Here is a 24,460-nt window from a genome sequence, read left to right on the forward strand (position 1 = left end):
TGGGACAAAGAGGAAGGACAGTGTGACACAGGACAGGAGAGGGCAGCCATAGGACTGTCAGTGAGGTGCCACCGAGGCAGGCTTGCCCTGCAGTCCTCTGTTCCTAGAGGTGAGTGCACCCTATCTCATCCCCATTATAGAGTCCCATCTCCTCTGGGGTCCCAAGACAAGGGTACCAGGGTCACAGCCATCTCCCTCGGGCTCTCTGGGCTGCTGCATCCCAGGGGCGGGGCTTCCCTGTAGGAAGCCCATCTGGGGTGGCTCTGCCCTCACCACCCGCTGCCTGCATACCATGAGGGCATCAATCAGCTCATCATCGTGCCTGCCCTTCTCCACCAGGGTCACCATCTGGCTTCTGAGGGTCTTCACCTCACTGGACAGCACCTTGTTGCGAGACCGCATGCCCTCAAACTTTCTTCTCAGCTCCTCCAGCTCTGTCTGGAGAGTGTCCCGCTCACTGGCCAGCTTCTGTAATTAGAGAAAGAGCCGAGCCTAGCCTCTGCCACAGCTCAGGGCAACCCAGATGCCACTCACTGGGGAGACTGTGGTTGGGAGCAGCTGTTAAAGGCCACAGAAACAAGTGAAGGAGCTGGGGTCCTGACCTCAGGCAGACCCACCCCCTTCCTGACAGGCACACAGCAGACAGCTGTAAGGGATGCAGCACACCTTCTCTCCTGTTTTATAAAATGAACATTAGGACCAGCAAGATGGCTCAGAAGATGAAAACCTGAGCTTGATCTCTGGGACCTACACAGGAGTGGAAAATGACTCCTGCAGTTGTCTTCTGGCCTCTACATGTGCACACACATGCACATGCACGCACACATGCTCACACATGCACATAGCAAATAACTAGAACTAGCCACACTGCCTATCAAACCCATTTCTTTTTGTTTTTGTTTTTTTTAAGATTTATATTTATTATGTATACAGTGTTCTGTTTGCACATATCCCTGAAGGCCAGAAGAGGGCACCAGATCTCATTACAGATGATTGTGAGCCACCATGTGGTTGCTGGGAATTGAACTCAGGACCTTTGGAAGAACAGCCAGTGCTCTTAACCTCTGAGCCATCTCTCCAGCCCCAAACCCATTTCTTAACCAACATGACTCACACCCACTTTACTTGGCTGTTTATGTGACCACTGGCCTCTTCCCATTTGAACCCATCAGGAGTGGCCCACAGCAGGCAGGCAGGGCTTCTGTGACGACGTCCCTAGTGTGGAGATGGGAATCCCCTCTGCACTCTGCTCCTGGCTCTGTCTACTATAAACTGGATGTTCACATGCTTCACACATTTTCAGAGCCACTCATTCCTTGTTCTCACATTTCCTGTGGGCCTACTATGTGCGCTGTGACAGGTGTGACGGTTGCTGGGGCAAAGCAGAAGTGAAGCAGAGCGTCTGTTCCTAGGGAGTGACACCCAAGCACAGGACAGACTGAGATGTGGGGACAGACATGGAGCAGTCAGAGGAGGACCCCTAAAGAGGTGGCCGCTGAGAAGGAGGGGGGCTGCTGGGAGAGTACAAGTCCTGTGTGTGCTCACACAGGGGCAGACGTCAGGCTAGCTCCGTCCTTCACAGAGCGTCGCTGGGGTGGGTGGGGGCACTAAATGGCTTCTTCTTGGATTTGTCATCCCTGGAAAGACGTCAGCCTAGCTAAAGATCATAGACAAGAAGAATGGTAGGACATGGTGACCTTACCCAGCTCTGGGCAGGCATGGGACACTGTTCACCTGTTGCTCCACAGGCTCTTGGGACCACCTGGATAGAGGAGGACATGGGCCGAGACCTGTCTCCTCCCATGGCCACTGTGACTCAGGTGTTCTTTCTAAACATCTTCCTATGGAGAGCGTGTACCACAGCTAGGAGCAGGTCACACCAGCATCCCTAATCTCAGCCCCTCTTCCTTACACACAGGCTGCAAGTCCTTCAAATTCTTCCCACATCTCCCTTTTCTGTCCATCAGTCTCTGGGCCCCCAGAGTCACCCTCCACATCCCATGTGTCCAGCCTGTCACTGTTAGTTTCCTACCTTGGTGTTAGTCCTTGTCACATCTCAGGATTGTCACTCTGCCTCTGTGTTGGTTTGAATAGATATGGCCCCCATAGACCCATGTGTTTGAGTGCTTGGCCATAGGGAGTGGCACTGTTAGGAGGTGTGGCCTTGTGGGAGTAGGTGTGGCCTTGTTGGAGGTGTGTCATTAGGGGGTGGGTTTTGAGGTCTCAGAAGCTCAAGCCTGGCCAGTGTATCACGGTCACTTCCTGTTGCCTGTGGATCAAAAGTGTAACTCTGAGCTCCTTCTCCAGCACCATGTCTGCCTGCGTGCCACCATGCTTCCTACTGTGCTGATAATGGACTGAACCTCTGAACTGTAAGCCAGCCCTAAATAAATGTTTTCCTTTATAAGAGTTGCCATGGTCATGGTGTCTCTTCACAGCAATAGAAATCCTAACTAAGACAGGTTATCACACCTTCTATCCCACCTCCTTCCCCCAAACCATGTTAACCGTCTGAAGGTCAGGGGACCATGTCTCTTCACAAATTAAAAGTGCCTTGGTGATTATGCTGGCAAACAAGGTTCAACAGGACTCAGCTGTGCCCAGCCCTACGGATGGCCTGTTTCCCTCTTCATCCTGACAGACAGTGCCGAAGGCTGGAGGAGCCTATGATGACCCTGACATCCCTGGCACAGGCAGATGAAGTTTCCCAGCGAGAGGGTATGGAAGGCCTCACTGTTGGAAGCCTCTGTGTGCCAGTCAGCGGTGAAGCATTGGCCCACCCACCCTGTTCAGAGCTTGGTAGGACTTCCTTCAGGCCCCATCATATTCCACAATTGGGGGTGTGATCCAATGTGAGGGCTCATCATCACTGTCAAGGTGTCTGGATTTGGAATCACCTTGAAGACATGCTCTGGGTATGCCTGTGAGGATGTCTGCAGAGGAGAAAAGACCCACCCTGAATGTGGGTAGTACATCCCACAGGTGGGGTCCCAGACTCAATAAAAAGGGGGAAAAAGGAGGAAGCCAGCCACACAGTAGCAACTCATCTCCCCTGCTTCCTATTCTGGCCACCATGCCTTCCCTGCCCTGACAGGAAGGATTCACCTCAAGCAGCAAGCTGAAACCAACTCTTCTTCCCTCACACTGCTTTTGCCAGGCATTTTACCCCAACAGGGACAATGACTGTGACACTCTGCAGCCCTGCATGACACAGTTCCTTTACAGGAAGTTTTACATATAGCTCCCCTCAAATTGCCATGGTCCCACCACCTGCCATTCACTGAATGGACCCAGAGTGAGGCCCCACTCAGGCAGCTCAAGCTTGGCTGACAACAGGAAGTGAGGCCCATTTACAGAGCTGGCCCAGAGTCCAGTGTCTGTGGCCTGTAAGGGATGGCCACATCCTGGTAGGTGCTATGATCTCCCACCCCTGTGTGCTGGAGCCCGTGGCTGGGCCCGCCTCACCTCCCAGCTTTCCTGCTTGTCCTTCTCCAGGCTGCGGATCCTCAGGAGGTTTTTCTCTTGTGCGGTCAGCTTCCGTGGGTCTGAATTGACAGGCAGCTCTGAGTTCTGCCGCTGTCCCAGCTGCTTCTCAAGCTCTCGGACCTGAGGACAGTAAAGCTGGCTGTCCTACCGGTCCAGAACCATGGGTCCTGCCACTTAGGTGCCTTGGGAGATTCTGCCAGACTGAAAACGGAGCCACTCTTCCTGGGTGTGGCACAGGATGGGCCCAGGCTGGGAAGATCTGCAAATGGAGAAGCTGTCCAAGGGGTTTAGTTTAGAAAAAGAGAGGATTCTGGGTCAACGAGAAAAGTCTTTTCCTTGTTACTGTGCCCAGGCTACTGGACCCTCTGCCCCAAGAGTACATTCTGCATAGTTTACCCCAACACCCACCTGAGCCTAGCAAGCCCCCCCAGTTCTCCTGGAATGACGAGTCTTGGAGTTCACTCCAGACCGAAATGCAGGGCTCCGGGGGCAGGAAAGGCCTGGAAGCCATATTTTAACAAAAGCCACAGGTGATTTTGTTTCTTAAATATTCATTTTTATTATAAATCTCAAAACTCATAGTAATTGTACGAAACAGTGGGCTTCTCTGTGACACTTCCTTACATTTGTGACCTTGTTTGAATCATATCCACTCTCTTCCCCTCCCCTGGTTTTCTTCTCTTTATTGTCCATCTTTCAGGTCATTTTTAAAAAATGCTCTATGAGAGAAAACATGAAATATTTGTTTCTCTGAGTGTGGCTGTTTTACTTAACATAATGACCTCAAATCCTATTCATTTTTCTGCAAATATTATACTTCTGGTTTTTTTTTTTAAATATTTATTTATTATGTATACAGTATTCTGCCTGCATGTATCCCTGCAGGCCAGAAGAGGGCACCAGGTCTCATTACAGGTGGTTGTGAGCCACCATGTGGTTGCTGGGAATTGAACTCAGGACCTCTGGAAGAGCAGTCAGTGCTCTTAACCTCTGAGCCATCTCTCCAGCCCCTACTTCTGGTTTTTTATCTCTGGCTAAGATGCCAGTTTATACATGTTGCATCCTCCTTTCGTGCACCGAGTCTGTACTTTATGTACTGATGGGCATCCAGACTGAGACCACACAGTAAGCAGGTGTCTCTGGGACCTCTGAGTATGTATCCAGGAGTGGAAGAGCCAGATCATACCGTGGCTCTACCATCAGTTTTGTGGCTACACCACGTGCAGTGCCCAGCAGTGTCTAATGTCCTCTTTCCCACGCCTCATCAGCATATGTTGTCTTCTTCATGACTGTGCTCCTAACTAGAAGAGCTGGAATCTTAATGCAGTTTTGACTTGTATTTCCCTAAGGCTCAGGATGTCGACTATTTAAAACATGTATTGTTGGGGGCTGGGGAGATGGCTCAGTGGAGAGAGTGCCTGCCTGTAATCCCAGCCCTGAGACACAGAGACAGGGGAGCCTGGGACAGGCCGGCTAGCTAGACTAGCTGAGTCCTTCAGCGCTGGGTCTAGCAGGAGACACTCGTCAGTACAGTGGAGAGAAACACCTTATGTCTACTCTGGCTTCTGTACACACACACACACACACACACACACACACACACACACACACACATTACTAACCACTTGAATTTCTTCAGAGTGTATGTGGAAATCATGTTACATTTTAAAAACTGAGTTACTTGTTCTTCTGTTAAAGTTTTTGAGTTCTTTATATATTCTGAATATTAATCTTCAGAGCATCATCTGGCAGAGACTGCCCCATCAGTTCTTGCCTCTCTGTCTCCAGCTATCAGATCCCACTCAGGCCTGGTCTTTGTCTGTTCTTCCTAGAGCATTTTCAGAGTTTTAGGTCTTACCCTGAGACCTCTGATACATTTTACAGGGTGAGAATCTAAGCTTTCCCAGCACCAGGCCAGAGGCAGTCTTCTCTCTAGAATCAGATGAGGTCATGCATGTTCAAGGTGGTATGGAGGTAGATAAGGACATTAAAATGTATAAAATGACAGTGAAAACATTCAACATTCAGCTTAATAATAGTGGTAGTGAATTTTTTGAGCTGGTATGTGCTGGGTACTTAAAGGTGAGGAAATTCAAACTCATGCCTCTACGACCCCAAAGTTTTGGGTGGCTGTTCCCCTTCATGCTGGCTTCACGGATTTCACAAAAGATACTAAGGAAAAAGCCAGGAGGGTGTGGGCCCAGTGCCCGGGAATGCAGGCGGCATGCTCGAGGAACTGAGGGAATCACACACCTTCCATGAGCTTCTCAGGCTAAAGGCAAAATGAGGGGGGGGGGGGGTAGTAAGCCTTAGCTAACCACTGTCCAGTGCTCCCTCCAAGATGGCACTGTGCTGAGGACCTCCACCCCCCCATGTGCTGACAATCATTTCTGCCAATAGCCCAAGGGTTGGGGGAGCAGATGCTGCTGTTATCCCCATTATACAGATGTGGAAACTGAGGCAGAGGCAGTCATTTGTGTGCCAGTCCACAGGTGGTAAGGGAGTGCTGGCATCTGAACTCAAGACAGTCAGCTCTGGAGCTGCTGCTTTTAACTTCCTTTGGTGTGTGCCAAAATACTTAGAAAACAAAAGGGAGACCAGGCTGTTTTATTGGTTACCAAAAACTTTCAAAGGACTGAGCCTCTGGGATGAAACTGGAAAAAGCCTACCATTACAGCAGTCACGCAAATTTACACGAACTTGGGAAAAACATGCCTGCAGAGAAGGAGATCCAACTCAAGGCTGATGGTTAGTGCCAGGGCCAGGCATGTGGAAAGGATTATGTAAGTGGTGCGCATGCACTAACAAATGAAAATCAGGCTCGGGAGGAGAAGGCAGAGCCCTGGGCTCTGCAAGGGCACGCTCTGGGACCCACAGGCCTGGGGTGGTAGTGTGTGCTCCAGATTCTAATGAGGGTCAGGGCGGTGTTTTGGGGGGCATTTTAGGCCTTCTGTTCAGGGCCAGGAGACATCTGGTGACTCACTCACCTTACTCTGTAAAACTAGAATTTGCTGAGCCCTCCCCCTCCAGGTCCCTGGAGAGGCCAGGAGCTGCTGGATGTTTACATCGTCCCCAACTTCATTGGCCAGAACCTGAAACGAAGCAAGGGGTTCAGTGTGGACAGGAGAGGGGCTGCCCAGGCCCTTCTTGACACTCACTGCATGGGACTCAGAGGTGGGGTGGGCTTCCTGAAGGCCTGCTTCATCTGCATGGCCTTCTTCACACCTCAAAGCTCTGCTGTCAAAGGCCCAGGTCAGCTCTGCCTTTCTCTGTGACACTCCAGCACTGTCCTGTCCGCAGGGCCCATCATTGCCTGCTTCCTTGCACCTGTTTCCTGTTATCACAGAATTCTGGTTGGCTCAGGAAGCGCACTGCCACAGGGCCTGGCCCTTTGTGACAGCCACTGTCAAGTGTCTCTTGGAAACATAGAAGAATCAAATGAGGCTTATGTGCTTAAGGAACACCTGACATCATGGCCACCAAAGTTGTATGACGCTAGGCCTACCTCAAGGCTTTGAGGTAGAACTAATACCCTCCGTATGTCACCAAGCTGATCCCCATCCAGCAGGCTGCGCCTCTGGCCCTTGTCTCCACAACAGAACACTGTTTTGGAACTCTTGGCCAGTCTGAGCGGTCCCAGCAAGGAGGACACATGCCAGAGAATTTACTACGTCAATATCAACAGATCAGACCAGCTGGCCCTTGGGGCCCACATGCTACACCTGAGCATTTTCCTCTGAAAAGAGCTTTTAGGGCACAAATTCCCTGTTCATTTTCTATACTGCAGGTCACAGAGAGCAGCAGGAGGGCCAGGCAGCCTTTTGAGCCACAGGCAAGACAGCATACTGAGTGGAAATCTAGGGTCTACCAGGGCACAGGGCAGGGTTGGGGGGAGGTTCAGTGAAGGCTCCCAGGCCTCTCCTCCATGGGCAGAGCTAATCTCAGTCCTGGGGTAGCCCCCAGGGTAGTGGGAAGCCCCCAAGTAGCCAGCCACTCTGTCCCCAGAGAGGGCACAAGCAGGAGTGAGCACCCTGGCTTTGGAAGAATGGGCCATCAGGATTTTCCTGGGACCAACCCTGGCCACATAAGAAGTCCCACACCCTGACTCTGGAAGACCTTCTGGGCCACACGGAGTTCCTGCTTTGTAGACTGGATTTGGTTGCGTAGGTCACTCATCTTCAGGTTGGTGGCTGCAAGCCTGTCCTGTAGCGCTTTCACCTCTGGGGTCTCCGGCTGGATGGGAAGGACAGAGAGAAAGCAGTTACTTGTCACCTACATACTAATGACAATCAGGGCTACTGCTTGTGTATGTTCCAGGCACTGGGCAAGTCCTCGGGAAATCCCCAGCTCCTTGAGATGCAAAGCTGAGGTAGGAGGTAAGCGTTAGGGGCCTTAACTACCTGGTTAGTACAGGCAGGAGCATGGACTGAATCCTGGAGTTCAGCTTCAGGGCTGAGCTCTTTGCTCCATGTATTACACACACACACACACACACACACACACACACACACACACACACGTGACCACATGCGTGGACAAGGCTGGAACATCTAGAGAAGGCAGCAGGTTCCACACCTTCCAGACACTCCTTGGGTATGGCCACTCTCTGCTATGCCCAGAGACAGGCTCATGCTAAGAGCATCTCCTTCCATCTTCAGAAAGCCACACCAGCTCAGCAGGCACGTTATGACTCCCTAACTCAAGGCCTCTTCTTCTGGAGTTAGAGCTGTCAGCACAGGCCATGACTCTGCCAGCAGAGTGGGGTGCTGTGTGTTTGCTCTAATGGAAATACGGCTTGAAACACCAACCCTGAAAGGCACATGCTGGAACTCAGGGACGTCTGCTTTTATCTTTTCTCTTCAAAAAATAATGTCTGAACTGGGTGTGGTGGTGCACACCTTTCATCCCAGCACTTGAGAGGCAGAGTCAGGTGGATCTCTGTGAGTTCAAGGCCAGCCTGGTCTACATAAAAAGTTCTAGGACAGCCAGGGCTACACAGTGAGACCCTGTCTCCAAGATGATGGCGACGATTGATGATGATGATGATGATGATGATGATATGATGTTGAGGCAAATGTTGGAAACAAATGATTAAAATACCGCCTGTCAGTGCTGGAGAGATGGCTCAGCGGTTAAGAACACTGACTGCTCTTCCAAAGGACCAGGGTTCAATTCCCAGCACCCACATGGCAACTCACAACTGTCTGTTACTCAAGTTCCAGGTGATCCTACACCCTTACACAGATACAAATGCAGGATAAACACCAACATGCATAAAAATAAATAAATTAATAAATATAATTTAAAAATATATATGCTGCCTATCTCTGTCTCCGTAGATATTCATGGGACCTCCATGATCAAGCCATTCAAATTCCTTCTGTCAGTGATGAAAATCAAGTCTAGAAAGAAGCAAACTGCCCTGGTATACACAGGGATGGGGATAGCATGGTGGGATTAGAACCCTGGTCCTCCTGCTGTCCTGGCCATGTCTCCCAATCTGAGCTCCTGCTGTCAATGTTGCTATGCTGTTGTCGTGGCAACAGTGAGGCTGGTTAGCAAACTACCATCAGGCTGTGCTGAAACCTCTGCTCCTGCCCCGTGGACCAGGGGCCTGGGTTTGGGGGAAGCACTGTGGCTACAACGGGAGGCCACTTTCTTTAGCAGGCACCAACGGAAACTCCTGTAAATGTTAGCGTGAAAGAGAGACCAAGCAGACCAAGTCTACGGACTTCCATGGAACTTGGGACAGCCTACTGAAAAACCAGTGGCCATGGGGTCCAGTAGTCCTGACTGCATTCAACGCCACTGCCAGGATAAAAGTGAAAAACCAATGTGAACAATATTTGCAGAGTGGAGAATTCCACAACATGCAAACAGGTCCTTGAAAAAAATACACATTTTCTGCCCTTGTGGCTGGCTGCCACTCCCTTTTTCTTCTCTCTGTTAATCCTTATCTTTAAATCCGTCCTAGCTGAGAAGCAACACCTCCTCCTGGTACTCAGGGCTTCATGCCATGAACCTTAGGGCCTTGACAGTCCTGTTTTGGGCACTGCAGGAATGCATGAGCGTCCCTGTACCTCTGAGATCTGGCAGCATCTTGGAAGGCTGTTCAGAGCATGAGCAGAACACACAGGACACATCTGGAGCTAGAGCCAGGCTGTGATGCCCACTCCAGGCCTCAGCTCCTCACCACACAGAAGTGCTTCATGCTAGCCTCAGGTGCATGGGAGGCATGTGGGAGGTGTGCCAAGGCCTCTTGGCTTGGGTGGGCAGCGGACAAGGGGACTAGAACCAGATGGCATCCAGGGAGCTGGGCCCATTCTCCCTCCCAGTCACCTTGGGCTTTGGCCTGGCCCCCAGAGCAGGCTGTTTCTTTGGAAGGAACAGTCACAGTGCTCTGGGAACAGGCATTGCTGACTGCTCACAGCACAATCTTCTGACACTTCTTGCAGAGTGGAAGGCACTTTGGAATGTATTTCAGAGGGGACTGGGGCCAGAATGTGCAGTGAGAAGCAGGCCTCTATAATGCTGCTGTCCCTTGGGGTCCGATGATCCAGACATGGTTTTGTTCTGTCTCTGAGCAGAAGACAACAGGGAGAGTTCCTAGCCTGGAGAAGATGAGATCTGTAGCCTAGCATACTCTTCTATCAGAGACTCAGGCTCCTGAGGTTGGCTACAGAATCCATCTGAGACCCCTGCTCCAGTGGCCACTCAAGAGCCTCTCCCTGGGTCCCCCAACCCATTTTATGTTGGTGCATGTCCTTTTCCTGTGTGTGGGCTCTGGGCTCAAACCAATTGCTATCCAATTGGCATCCAGGTGAGCCAGCTGGGCAGAACTCTGTTCTGGTGCCTGGCCTCTATGCCTCCTGGAAGGCCTTCACCACCCACTTCGCCAGAGCATGGCACCTTCACCACCGCTAGCCCACAGATGGAGGGTAACCTCCTGTTGCCAGCTCAGGCCTGGCCTGTTTCTGAAGGCCCATCACACCCTCTCTACATGGCTGCTCCTTTTCCTCTTAGACCCTCTGTGGACAGAGGCCAGGTTTGAATCACTGTATGACAAGGCAGATAAACCTCTCAGGCTAACGAGGGACACAACAATGTTACCCAGGGTAACTCAAGTCAAGGGACCTCGATGACCTGGATGAGTCAAGGACAGCTTGGCGTGTTCCTTGGCTGGAAGGGTTGTGAAGAACACTGTCCGCCTCCACAAAGAGCACTGTGGTTGCCCCCCCAGCAACGACACTGGTTTACACACTCATCCCTACACCCCATGGGGCCCATCACTGCACACCCAGGACTGAATTTCTCTCAAGATCAGCAAGTGGTGGCCTGATCCTGAGGCATGGACAAGAGGGGACATGAGGCAGGAAAAGGAGCACTGAACCAGGAGTCCTGGGGCTTGGCCCCCTCTGCCACGGCTGGTCTGGCTTCCTGAGAAGCCCCTGGCATGGCTGCTGGGACATTCTGGAGACTCAGATGCAGTTTAGTCTGACTTGGGCTCTACATCCCTGGCAAGCTTACCTTTTCATGGAGCTACATTCACATGGCCTACTTTTTTTTTTTTTGAGACAGGGTTGCTCTGTGTAGCTCTGGCTATCCTGGAGCTCACTCTGTAGATCAGGTTAGCCTTGAACTCACTGAGATCTGCCTGCCTCTGTCTCCCCAGTGCTGGGATTAAAGGCGTGTGCAGCCACCGCCGCTGCCGCCGCCGCCACCACCACCACCACCACCACCACCACCACCACCACCTGGCACATGGGTGGGATACATTTTCTGGCATGTTCACTAGCTAAAAAATGGGTCTGGGGAGTGAATCTGTAAATCTGCAGAGCTGCACAGGGCCCCAAGGCTGCAGTGTGCACAGGGCCCAAGGCTGCAGTATGCACAGGCCCCAAGGCTGCAGTGTGCACAGGGCCCAAGGCTGCAGTGTGCACAGGCCCCAAGGCTGCAGTGTGCACAGGCCTAGGGCTGCAGTGTGCACAGGGGCCAGGGCTGCAGTGTGCACAGGCCCCAAGGCTGCAGTGTGCACAGGGCCCAAGGCTGCAGTGTGCACAGGCCCCAAGGCTGCAGTGTGCACAGGCCTAGGGCTGCAGTGTGCACAGGGGCCAGGGCTGCAGTGTGCACAGGCCCAGGGCTGCAGTGTGCACAGGCCCCCAGGGCTGCAGTGTGCACAGGGCCCAAGGCTGCGGTGCCTTACAAAGAACGGGGCTCACACGAGAGGAGACGGCTCACCTGGTAAACTGCAAGTGTGAGGACCTGAGGTCAGTCCCTAGCCCCACGTGGGAAGCTGGCATTGCAACACCAGTGCTGGGAGGCAGAGACAGGAGGACCCTCCAATCCCGCTGCACAGCTCAGCCAGCCAGCGCGTAAAACTGGTGAGAGACCCTGTCTCACGGGAGTGAACGCCATTTCGGAGGAAGACCCCTGAGGTTGTCCTCTGACCTCCACATGTATAAATGCACATGTACACACGCCCATGCATTCCCACACACATAAACACATATACATGCGTACAAATTAGAGGGGGAAAAGAACAGGATTCTCTGAGGAGCTGGGAGCAAGCTTGTCTGCTGGGTAAGGCTTTGTGGGTCTCTCCCTGTGAGGATGTGATGGAGGAGATGGCGGCCTGGGAGCAGGCAGTAGGCAGATCAGCTTTCTCCCCGGGTCTTGTGTCCGCAGGCCTTGGAGGTCCCGGCTCTACCAGTTCTCCTAACCCCATGGAAACTAGCTCAGGATGGGCCTTCCCCTGCCTCTGCCAGGCATCCTGGTCACAGGGCATAGACAGAGCTGTTTCCTTGGGCTGTTTTGAGGTGGCCACAGTGGTAGAGAAGAGCCCTTGGCTGAGCAATGGGTAGGAGACCATGGCAGGGTACCCGAGAACCTCTCGGGAGGGGAGGCCCAGGTGACAGCTGCCTACAGACCCAGCACAGAGGAGAACTCGTACCAAGGCTCTGTCTCCCGTCTGGGTCCTCAGTGGCTTGTCCTCTGTGTCAGTGGTCCCCTTGGCCGGTGGCCTGGCTGGTGCCATCTGCAGCTGGAAAAGCAGACCTGGTATCAATAGTTGGTTGTGCTCAGCAGCTGCACAGCCAGCTGAAGCACCTGCTGCTGCGGGTGTGTGGCCACCGTCCTGGTGTTTGGGCCCTTGGCTCACTGTGGCTCACTGTGGAAGGAATGTGATGGGAGCGGCCGACTGGTGGTCAGCCCTGCTCCCTAGAGCAGCCCAAGGACCTACTGAGACCTTAATAATAACCACAGCACAGCCACACTCTCTGTGGCGGTTTGAATGAAAATGCCCCCCTACACTAATAGGAAGTGGCACAATTGGCAGGTATGGCCTCGAGTGTCACTGGGGGGTGGGCTTTGAGGTTTCAGAAGCTCAAGCCAGGTCCAGCTGTTGCTCTCTCTTCCTGCTGCCTGAGGATCCAGATGTGGAACTCTCAGCTTCCTCTCAAGCACCATTCTCTGAGCCAGTTCTCTAGAAATACATCCCAGGATGAAGAAAGTCCTGTTCAGTGCCAAGTGTGAGGACCAGGGTGGGTCATGCAGGGCCTGGGACTAGACTCAGGAAAGGCTGCAAAGGCTCACTCAGCCCAAGGAACCCACCCCAACTCCTGAGGACCCAGAACAAGTGGCTGAGCCCCTGCCGGAGCAGCGGGCTTGTGGTTAGCAGGGGGAGGGACAGCAGGGTCCTTACTCCTGGCTGTAGCTACAGATGCGCAGGGGTTTCTGGGAGCTGACTGAGCACATGTTTATCTAGCGCTTTCTACATGCCAGGCTCTGTTCTAAGCAGTTTAGAAATGCCACATCATTCAATTCTCAGGAAACCTGGCAGCAGGTCCACCACTGTGGCCAGTTGGTGGATGGGGGACAGGCACATTTAGAGGCATGGCAGCAGCTTCAGGCCTCACAGGGAAGCTCTGTGTCCATCTCTCTAGCCAGACCATGCCAGGCTTCTTCTCAGCAGCCAGTGCCCCCTGGCTGCCTGTCATACCCCCTCTCTCTGGATGTGGCAGGAACTGGGGAACGCACTGCAAACCCTGTGCCCTGTGCCCTCCAAGTGTGGCCTCTCTCTAGAGCCCCCTCCCGAGGAAGAGAAGCCTAGGCCCTTACTTCACGCTCCAGCTCCTGGATGCGATTAGTCAGCTGCTTTATTCTGGCCTTCGCACTCTCGGACTCCGCCGTCAGCCCCCGGTTCTTCTTGGACAGTTCAACGATTTTGGTAGCAACTAGATCTCCAGCCATCCCAGTTGCCCCTAAAATGAAAGAAATGGCAAGTTCATTAAAAATACAACCTGCACCTCAAATCCACACAGCTGTTCAGACAGTCAAGCATGGTGTCTAGAAAGTCATGGCCTCCAGCAGGTAAAGAAACTCCATTTCAGCTGAGTTTGGGGGTAAGATATAGTATGAACACCCATGTTTCTTATGGAATAGAGTCCATGGAGGAGGGTTCTAGAGAGAAGCAACTGACAACTTCCAGAGACAAAACAGGAATGATCCAGGGATGGTCTCCCTGGGAGCTAATTTCCTCATGGGACTCAAAAACAACAACAACAAAAAATCTGCTTTTAGCCACCAGAAAACTGTCCAAGGAAGCCGGAGGAGCAGGGAGAGAGCCCGTGAGAACAGCAAAAATCCTTTCCCTGCCTTCCCGAGTCCTTCCTCCAGGATAGCCTCACCCTGAAGCTGCAACCCTGGGGACAGACATGGCAGCAGAGGGGGTGAGTGAAGACAGTCTTGAAAATATGTGATCGCTACAAGCGGAAGTCTCAGCACTGACCACGGGCTCTTCCATACAGGTGGTACAGTACACATCGGAGTGGCGTGGCGGCTCATGTCTGCAACCCCTGTACTTGGGAGATGGAAACAAAAGGATCAAGAGTTCAAGGCCTGCTTTAGCTACACAGAGAAATAGAGTATATATAGCCTGTGCTACATGAGACCTTGTCTGGAAAAACAAAACAAAACACAAAGCTATAACACTCACGCAGGACACAAGGGGACCTAGATGGTACTAGTTTCTATGGTCTTCGGCAAGTGGATGAAGGAATTCTAACTGGAGTGCGTGCTGTGCTTGGTGTAGTTCTAAGGCAAACAGGAAATGGGGCTACACCTGGTGGTGCACTACTAATTCAAGCATTTAGGAGGCTGAGGAAGGCCAAGTTCCAGGACAGCCTGAACGACACAGAGATGTGATGGGAAGAAAAGAGGGGAGAGGAGATGAGGGGAGGGAGACAGGAGGAAAAAAAAAGGGGAGGGAGGGAAGGGAAAAAAAACAGATAAACAAGGAACAGCCAGACTTCTCTCTCCAAAGCAAGGGCTGAATGATGATTTCAGCATGGAGAGTGGAGCTGAGCAGTCTCAGGAAGAGTCAGTCGAAGCTGCCAAGTCTGCACTGGCAGATGGTGGAGATGGAGCCACAGGACAGGCTGGGGAGGAGGGACCACCCCAGGCCCTGTTGGTGGACATGGATCTCCTGCTCTGCCTGGAGCTCACTGGTTTAACCACAGTCCCTCCACCTCCCAGCCCCTGAGCAACAGGAAGCAAAGTTGAGTGTCTGTCCTCACAAACGAGAGCCTTGACTCCTGTATTTTCTGTTCTGAACAGGAAAAGCCAAAGAATGGAAGGAGTAGGTGCATCCAGCTACCCATGGCCTTTAGGATGCTGTGGTCCTCCTGATGGGACCTTTGTCAGAACTGTTCAGGGAGACAGGGAGGGACTCTGGAAAGGGCAGGGTCAGCCATGCTGCTCCCTATGGTAGATGGCACTAGCTTTCTGTTAACAGCTATCTGGGAAGTATGATGTGGTCTACAGGAGTACTGTGTCATCAGGACCAGAGTCCTCAACAATTCACACGGCTAAGGTCAGAGGCATCATTGCAGAGCCTGTGCCTAGCACACACTCACAGGGCCAAGGTTAGTTACCCCAAGACCTGCAGGACCAGCCTCTCACAGCTCTGGTGCCAAAATCTTCACCAGCAGAAACAAAGTGTAGCCCAGACCTACAGGGCTAGGGTCAGCAGAGCAGCTGCTGAAGGGGGCATGCACCTGTTGAGGGTGTTTGGGTCCCAGACTTCTGCAGCATATAGCAGTCGCTGGTAACGTCCAAGCCAAGCACCAAGGAGAAACAGACCTGCCAGCAACTCCATAGACCACTGTGACCACCTGACCCTTGCACTGCTCTCTGGAGCCTGCAAGACAACTGATCCCACCCTCCTGGACTGCACTGCCGTGGAGGAGTTACAGGACAGCCAGGCCCACCCTCCTGGACTGCACAGCCGTGGAGGAGTTACAGGACAGCCAGGCCCACCCTCCTGGACTGCACAGCCGTGGAGGAGTTACAGGACAGCCAGGCCCACCCTCCTGGACTGCACAGCCGTGGAGGAGTTACCTGTGAAGGCAAACCTGTCCTCTTCTATCTTCTTCTTGAGGTGTTTGATCTCAAAGTCCCTCTCCTTCAGCAGTTTATACAGCCGCCCGTTCTCATCGACTGTCTCCCTGAGTTCACTCCGAAGCTGCTGGATTTCGTCTTCCAGCACCCTGTATGGGAAAGGTGGATCAACTGCTCCTCATAGGCACTAACTAGGGCCCAGGGTCCTGCTTCTTGCTAGGCTTGTAGTACCATAGTTGGGCGCTAGGGGGCACTAAAAAGTTGTCTGCACAAAATAAGACTGAAAAGTAATTGATTAAGTGTGGATGCACCATGTAGGAAGGCTTGGACAGCGTTGGTTATTTCTTCATATGGGTTATATAAAAACCCTCATTGTGTGTGTTTGTGAGCGTGTGTGTCCACGTGGACGGGTGCATTTGTGTGTGTACAGTTTGAAGCCAGCAAAAACAGATTCTGAGCAAAACTAGAAGCGAGACAATCATCAGTGGCTTTGGTCTTTGGTAAAGGCTAGCAGGGGTGCCACATCAGCCTGCGTGGACCTGCGTGTGCCACGGCACTGTCAAGTCCAGAGCACTGAGAAGATTCTGGACACCTTTCAACCTTCCTACCGTGATTTAAAAAAAAAAAGGTAAGGAATCTGCAGAGCCTCACAACGGTGGTGTTTACATGCTGCCATCTCTCAGGGTGTGTGGGGGAGTGCTGGCAGAGGTGGAAGCCAGAACCAGGGTGACCTACAAACTATCAATTCCATCCCTTTCCTTAGAAACGTGGATTTTAGCAAAGTGACTCCGAAAGAAACTCCCGACCAATAAACCACACTTGCGGAGTCTACAGTCCTCCATCTGGCTCACACACACGGCCCAGCAGCTCGAATCCAGAAAGCAGAGCCCTGCTGGCTACAAGAGGCCTCAGCTCTCTGTGCCAAACCACTATGAGCTTACAAACTCTTGCCCGGTTGAGCCAGCTGTCTATGTCTGCAACCACCGCACCCCTCCCTCCCCACCGTCCCCTCCCTCCCCACCGTCCCCTCCCTCTCCCCCTTCCCCTCCCTCTCCCCCGTCCCCTCCCTCTCCCCCGTCCCTCCCTCCCCACCGTCCCCCCCTCCCCACCGTCCCTCCCTCCCCACCGTCCCTCCCTCTCCCTCTCCCCCGTCCCTCCCTCTCCCCGTCCCCTCCCTCCCCACCATCCCCCCCTCCCCACGTCCCCTCCCTCCCCACCGTCCCCCCTCCCCACTGTCCCCTCCCTCCCCACCTTCCTGCATGCTGCTGAGGAGTCCTTACCTCTTCTCAAAGATGTTTTTCAGGTTCTGCTCCTCTGTGTCGAGGAGGCTGAGGCTGTCTGGGATCTCCACAAGCCCCTCCTGGTCAACTTCGCTTTTACAGCTCAGCTCTTTCTCCTTCTTTTTCTCCATCTGTTTCTGTAACCTTCTGTGCTGCAGCTCCTGCATGGCCTTGAACTGGAGCCGCAGAGTGTCTGCTGAGCTTTCCTCAGCCGCCATCCTGCCCTGAAGACAGAGAAAGCCAGAAGGTGACTGCACAGCTAGCCTGTGGCGATGTGTGCCATCTGAGGCCCAGGTTCTCATAGAGCCATCAGTGAGTCCAAGAAGACACTCAGAATCCTTCACCTCAATCACCGACAGCCAGGGCTGAGCAGAGACTGCCTGGCCCTTCTGTCAGCACCTCTCAACTCTGGATGCACATTAGCATCTCACAGGAGCTGCCAAAACTGAAGGTGTCTGGGCCCATTCTCAGAACAGCTAGAACCCCATCTCTGGAAAACCAGCCCCAGCTATCATTTCTTCTTTCAGAGTTGAGGGATAGATCTACTATCCCATCCCATGTAGGCACATGTCTACAATCCCAGACTTCGGATCTCAGTAGGAGAATTAGTTTAAGGCCAGCCTGGGCTGTATGGCCCTGTGTGTCAAAAGCCAAAATAAATAAATACACAGACAACTTGTCTGAGGTGTAATTCACATACATTAAAGCACATACATCAAATCTCTCTACCTGTGCTGCTGAGGTGACCCACTGCTGGTGCTCAGAAGACAAGCCCCTTTGAGTCAGTCTGCCTGGCATGCATCCTCGCTCCATGTCTGTTCTTCCCTTTCCACAGGCAAGGGAAGGGCTCAAACTGACACAAAAACCTTATCTACCTTAGGGTGTAACACACCAACAAAGTCACCCTTGTTTCTGTTTCCTCTCTGAAATTTCACTATCAATATCAAAGTTGGAGTTTGTCCCAAGATGTTGTCTGTATCAGCCTCCTCCCAATTCCAAACAGAATCTAGGAGACAATTCCTATCTCCTGGGACCATCCTTCTCTCCCAAAACATCTATATTCCCTGGCTCCCTCTGCCCTGGATGCTCATCTACTACTCAGAGCCAGCAGCACGTGCCGCACGCGGGCATGTCAAATAACTCACCTGGCCTTTTCCCCTGCTTAGCTCTCTATTACCAGTTAACTACTGCAGGGGCCCAGGGCGTCCTCAGTTTCCCACTTATCCCTACGCCACCACAATCAATCCCCCACACCATAGCTGCTATTTTGCTTTTCGACAGATATGACCCTCAGCTAGGCCACGACTACCCCAAAAGGCATCTCTGTCACAACCAGAGCTCCCGCGTGCCCCTTGCTCTCACACACTCTGGCAGTCCCCACCCCATCTACTCTGCTGACTTGTTCTGCCTTTTGCAGAATTTCACAGGGCCAGAGTCACACAGTGGTTAGGGTTTTGTGACTAGATCTTTTTTTCTTTTTGCCCAGTGCCACCTTTCAGATATTCGCTCCCACTGCTTCATGTTTCAGGCCATTCCTTTTCGCTACTGTGTAGCATTTTAATGTCTAGACGCCACACTGGCCTATAGTTCTACCTGCCACTTGGAAGTCTGAATAGTTTCCAGTTTACCCAGAATCAAACTGCTATGAACATCCACACTGAGACAACCATGTGGGCATGCTTTCATTTCCCTTGGTAAATACCTGAAGTGAAAATGCCGGTTCTGTAATAAAATTGTGTTTGCCTTTCTAAGAAACTGCTATGCTTGCACAAACGTACACACAGACTCACACACACACATTCACACACGCATGCGTGTATGCAAACATACTCTCTGTCTTTCACCATGCCATGTCTTCAATCACTTTAGACTCTGGCAACAAGGCCATCATGTGGCGCCTCAACCTTGTACTTCAGCTTTGTGAGCCAAAATGGATCTTAACTAATCGTGATCTCAACCACAATGGGCTTCACTGGGGCTACTGGCCTCCTTCCTGCTGATCCTCTGAGCCCCCCTCTTCCTCCCCCAGCAGTCCCTTCTGTGCCCTACGTCTCCTATCACCCTCTTTCCTCTGTACCTTTAGATCCCTTCCCAGGCTCATGATCATTTCTACTTTCACGGCAGCACCCCAGACATAGATATTACAGTCTGGAATCATATATGACAGGAAATGCGATATTCATCTTCCTAAGCTTGGCTTATTTTGTTTAACACAATAATTTCCTGCAAATGCCACGGTTCATTTTTCTAAAGTTGCCTTATGTACACCTTCTTCATCCCTTTTCTGTTGATGGACACTGATGCTGCTTCCATTTCTCAGCTGGTGGTGATGTTCCCACAAGCATGCGTGTACAGACATCTCCGTGTCGGGACTTCCGGAGTCTCCTCTGGTAAACCTCTTTCTACTTTCTCTACCTCAACCCCTAGAGTCTAGGGCCTAGACCAACAACCATCAGCTAACGGGCTACTACCATTGTTTCATGACTCAGGCCTTTATCTGCTCTTATCTCACCCCTCTACCACGGTCTGTTAACACATTAGCCGGGGTGGCCTTGCTACTGTCCAGCAGAACATGTCCATTCCAGCACGAAGCCAGGCCCAGTGTGCTCTGCTCCCCTCCACTCCCATGTGGTCACTAGGGGTGCCTCGGGCTCACACCCTTGCACACTTGCTGTTCCCTCTATACTCCTTTCTCCACGTGTTCTGGGCATCTCTGGATCCAGTGGGCCTCTCCTCTGGGGTGGCCTCCCTAATGACCTGCATCCCTTTCCCAACTGTGTATTAATCACCTTTCTCATTGCCGTGTCTAATCTGTGATAAAAGCCACTTGGGGAGGAATGATTTAGTTTGGCTCACAGTCTTGGGGACACAGGCAGCCATGGCGGGGAAGGGCGGCAACTATCAGGACAAAGAGCAGAATGTGGTTACTGCACTCCCCCTTTCAAACTCCTACCTTTTATTCAGTCTGGGACTCCATGGGATGGTGGGTCTTCCCTCACAGACACACTCAGGGCTTATTTCCTAGATGGTTCTGAATTTCGTCAGGTTGTTAATGAGTATGAACTACCATCCTGCTTCTAAGCCAGGTCTCACTTCCCAGGTCACCTGACATGTCACACACTTTACACACCAATTGTCTGTTTTCTCCCACTAGTATGTAAACTACAGAGGATGCACATTTGTTTTTAGTTGTTTGAGATGAGGTCCTGCAGTGGCTGGTGCTGGCACTTGCTGTGTAGACCAGGCTTGCCTCAAACTCACGGCACTCACGGCACTCATGGCACTCACGGCATCTGCGTTAACGTCTCAGATGCTGGAGTTACAGGTATGTGCCGCTATGGCTAGCGGGACACGGGATTTATTTATTTATTATGTATACAACGTTCTGCCTGCATGTATGACTGCACACCAGGAGAGGGCACCAGATCTCATTATAGATGGCTGTGAGCCATCATGTGGGTGCTGGGAATTGAACTCAGGACCTCTGGAAGAACACCCAGGGTTCTTAACCTCTCCATCTCTCCAGCCCCAGGACATGCCATTTTCATCCACCTTGTTCATGGTCATGTTACAGGACCTAACAGTGTTTGGGACATGGTAGGTGCTTAACTAATATTTCCAGAAAAAGTGAAAGAATTTGGCCTTTTATAGATAATTACACTTTGTAATTGTAACAAATACTTAGATAACCACAGACAACCATAATTCCTTACAATCTTTATTCTGTTTTCCTTTTTTAAGACAAGATCTTCGTATTTAGTCCAGTCTGGCTTCACACGTGAGTATGGTTGTCAATTTGGGGCTAACATGGGGTTTCTAGTAAGTTTTAGACCAGCCGAGGCTACAGAGTGAAGCCCTCGCTACTCAAAAGACCAAAGGGAGAAGGAAACGACGTTCTGTTAAGTGCCTGGGCAGGGTTCAGAAACTGCAGACCTGAGTAGCACTTCCCACCATCCCTCACTTCCCTCTTGTGTTCAACCCTACCCCGCCACTCACCCCCCCCCCATAGTAATAAATCCCCAGTAATAGCCTGAGGCCTCTGGAGCCCAGGCAGGGCAGCAGCGCCTATGCAGGGGTCGGGTGGGGTGAGGCCTGAGGCCACATGCTGAGTGGTAGCTGCAGAAGACCTGCGCCCTAGTCTTACCCACACAGGACGAGGGTCCTTCCTCTGCCTCACTAGCCCTTCCCACACGGAGTCCGCAACTCGGTGCGTCTGCGGCCAGGTTACTTAGGTTCGGTCCCTACTCTCGTCCCCCGGTTCGGTTCCCAATCTCGGCCACCGGTTCGGTCCCCGCCAAGCTCCCGGCCTCTGCAGCCCCCCCAACACTTACCGCGGCCCTGCTTCAAGATCTGTCCTCAGGGCCGCCGGCTGGCGCTTCCTCCGCCCTTCCCGACGCCGGCACGCGCTGCCCCGGCAACCGTCACCAGGGAAACCAATCAGGTCGCCTGCGTCTACGGGGGCCGGGAGAGCCCCGAAAGGACTGAGTGGACGGTGCTGCGGGCGGGGTAGATCTACCAAACCGCACCCACCAGCTGGACGGAAGAGGGCATCACGCCCCTGAAGCCTTCACTCTTCCGGAGTGTATTTTATTTAAGGATTTATTTTTATTTTAATTCATTTTTTTATTTTTAAAGGCAAGGTCTCACGCATCCCAGGCTGGCCTCAAACTTACTCTGTAACCTAGGATGACGTTGAACTTTGGATCCTTCTGCCCCCACTGAGTGCTGGATGACGAGCTGCACCACCACGGGTGTGCAGTGTCTCTTAAAAAGTTCCACACAAGGATGCATATCCTACTGGCTTGCAAGGGTTTTGGAAAGTGGATGATTTATCATGCAGTGTAACATAGTTACCCATAGTATCCTTGGAAATTATGAAACAAGGTGGGAAGGTTGTGTTATGATGATGATTGCAGCAGGCCAAACATTAATAATCTAAAAAATCCTTTTTTTCAAATGGTGCACAGAACAAAACTAAAGGAATATTATAAGTGATTATGGGATACATCACGGATGACAACAACGTGTCTCTAGCCAGTCTAGCCAAATCTCTAAGCTTCAAGTTCACTGGAAATCCTATCTTAACTAAAGGTGGAGAGCAGTTGAGGATAAACACTGAGGACAAACTCTGTCTTTCCCATGCACATATGCACCCACACAAACACGCACACACACACACATCACTAAGAAAACTCATACATGAAACAACACACAAGGGATTATATCTGTATGGAAGAATTTTAGTGCGTTTTATTTTATTTTATTTTGCATCTTTAGAAGTTTTAAAAATAATGAAATTTGGTTTTGTTTTTAAAAGAAAACACTTTTTAAAAATTATTTTTGACAGCCAGGCGGTGGTGGCGCATGCCTTTAATCCCAGCACTTGGGAGGCAGAGGATCTCTGTGAGTTCGAGGCCAGCCTGGTCTACAGAGTGAGTTCCAGGAAAGGCGCAAAGCTACACGGAGAAACCCTGTCTCGAAAAAAACAAAATAAAAAAATTATTTTTGACAGTGCACTTCCCAGTTTGACATTGCTATATTTCAGAGCCATGAAGGGAAGCAAAAACACGGGAAAGATGATCCAAGGGAGGCCTCCAGATATGCTCACAAGCCTTTGTAACGTGAAAGCTGTCAGCTGTATCGAAGCTGTTTTTCTTTTTGTTTCCCAGCCATGTAAAGTGAGTCCACGTCATTACCCGTGAAGGTGCAGGACTGGCCCTCACAGCACCGCACCTCCCTGCCCACCCCTTGGAAGTGCAGTAGTGTGCACAGGTGTGCAGCATCTCATTCATAAAGCTGCATTGTCAGTGCGTGTGTGTGTGTGTGTGTGTGTGTGTGTGTGTGTGTGTGTGTGTGTGTGTATTTGCAACCTGTATGCATGTGCCCATGGAGACCAGAAGACATTGGGTCCCCTGGAAGAGCAGGAATTCTTCTTAGCTGCTGAGCCATATCTCCAGTCTTCCACAAAACTTCTTTAGCATACATTTTGGTAAATTTAAACTTCCAAGGGAACCACACCCACTACACACCAACTTTTCCTGGCCGTGGTGCCTCTGTCATTTTCCTAGTGCAGATGTGCTGAGGTGACCAGAAAGCACACACCAAAAGGACTTTTGTTTGCTCTTCAGTTGCCTGTGTGTTGAGCTGAGGTTGAGACCTGGAAACCTGCAGGACAGCCAAGAGGCAGAATGGGTTCAGTAGACAGCACCTCAAAGCAGCAGGGTCTACGAAGCATGCATGTATCACTCATTCGCCTCATAATCATGAGGGGGACTGTGGTATGGGGATATAGGAGCCAGATGCACTTAAAGGATTCTGAATAGCACTGTCCCCAGGAGCAAGTCAGGTTTCCATTAAGATGAGAATACGCTGTAGATGTATCCAACCTTCTTATTAAATAAGAAACACAGAACCAATGCAAAGAAGAAAGCCAAGAGGTCAGAGCTAAGAGCTAAAACCTTACCCTTCCTCCTGCGGTGGTCCTACCTCTCTGAACTAGAGCTACCCCTGTGTTAAAGTCTTTATATAGAGTTCCTGTTATGCCTTCTCATTGGTTGTAAACCCAAACACATGACCGCCTCCTCACGGCCTGTCTGTATAGGCCTCCAGGTTTTCCATGATTGGTATTAAGATTAAAGGCATGTGTATCCAATAATGGCTGTATCCCTGAACACACAGAGACTTACCCAGCTCTGCCTACCAAGTGCTGGAATTACAAGCGTATGCCACCACTGCCCTGCTTTCCTATGGCTTGCTAATAGCTCTGACCCCTGGACAACTTTATTTATTAACATGCAAATAACATTTTAATACAAATAAAATATCACCATAATACGCTGCATCAGAAGATACAGAATTTCAAGCTGGCCTCCTAGGGTATGTATTAGAAAGTTTCAAGCTGGGCATGGATGCACTTGTCTGCAAACCCAGCACTTTGGAGGAACAGGTAGGAGGATCACAAATTCAAGTCCAGTCTGGGCTCTGTAATGAGTTCCAAGCCTGAGCTACATACACAGGGAAACCTGTTCTAAGAGAGAAAGGGCTGGAGATGCAGATGTACTAGATGCTTGCCTATCATGTATGAGGCCCTGGTCCATCCCCAGCACCACAGCGTGTGTGTGTGTGTGTGTGTGTGTGTGTGTGTGTGTGTGTGTGTGTGTGTGTAAAACATTTTGTGCTAAAGGATTGCTTTTTACCAAATCATTTTATATGTATGAGTATTTTCTTGCATGTTTGTCTGTGCCCTATGTGTATGCCATGCGCTTATAGAGGCCAGAGAGAGCATCAGATCCTCAGGA

General features: G+C 51.3%; 1 protein-coding gene across 5 annotated transcripts in view; it reads right to left on the reverse strand.

Annotated features, from left to right (window-relative positions):
- The window catches only part of Ccdc13 (coiled-coil domain containing 13), a 41,133-nt gene extending 19,508 nt beyond the window's left edge, over window positions 1-21,625 (reverse strand). For all 5 annotated transcript variants that reach the window (XR_008215164.1, XR_008215162.1, XM_052724986.1 and 2 more), the window contains exons 1-9: window positions 21,494-21,625; window positions 17,163-17,386; window positions 15,883-16,031; window positions 13,603-13,745; window positions 12,437-12,526; window positions 7,603-7,719; window positions 6,474-6,578; window positions 3,466-3,606; window positions 292-468 (exon numbers count right to left, since the gene is read on the reverse strand). Coding sequence is in view for 3 of the 5 variants with exons in the window: in XM_052724986.1 (XP_052580946.1) it covers window positions 292-468; window positions 3,466-3,606; window positions 6,474-6,578; window positions 7,603-7,719; window positions 12,437-12,526; window positions 13,603-13,745; window positions 15,883-16,031; window positions 17,163-17,380 (1,140 nt within the window). In the remaining 2 variants the exon portion in view is untranslated. The remainder of the gene's footprint in view (window positions 1-291; window positions 469-3,465; window positions 3,607-6,473; window positions 6,579-7,602; window positions 7,720-12,436; window positions 12,527-13,602; window positions 13,746-15,882; window positions 16,032-17,162; window positions 17,387-21,493) is intronic.
- Window positions 21,626-24,460: the final 2,835 nt, after the last annotated feature.

This window comes from Peromyscus californicus, unplaced genomic scaffold, assembly GCF_007827085.1.
Source record: "Peromyscus californicus insignis strain IS unplaced genomic scaffold, ASM782708v3 Scaffold_11__1_contigs__length_118956290, whole genome shotgun sequence".
Taxonomy (NCBI): Eukaryota; Metazoa; Chordata; class Mammalia; order Rodentia; family Cricetidae; genus Peromyscus; species Peromyscus californicus.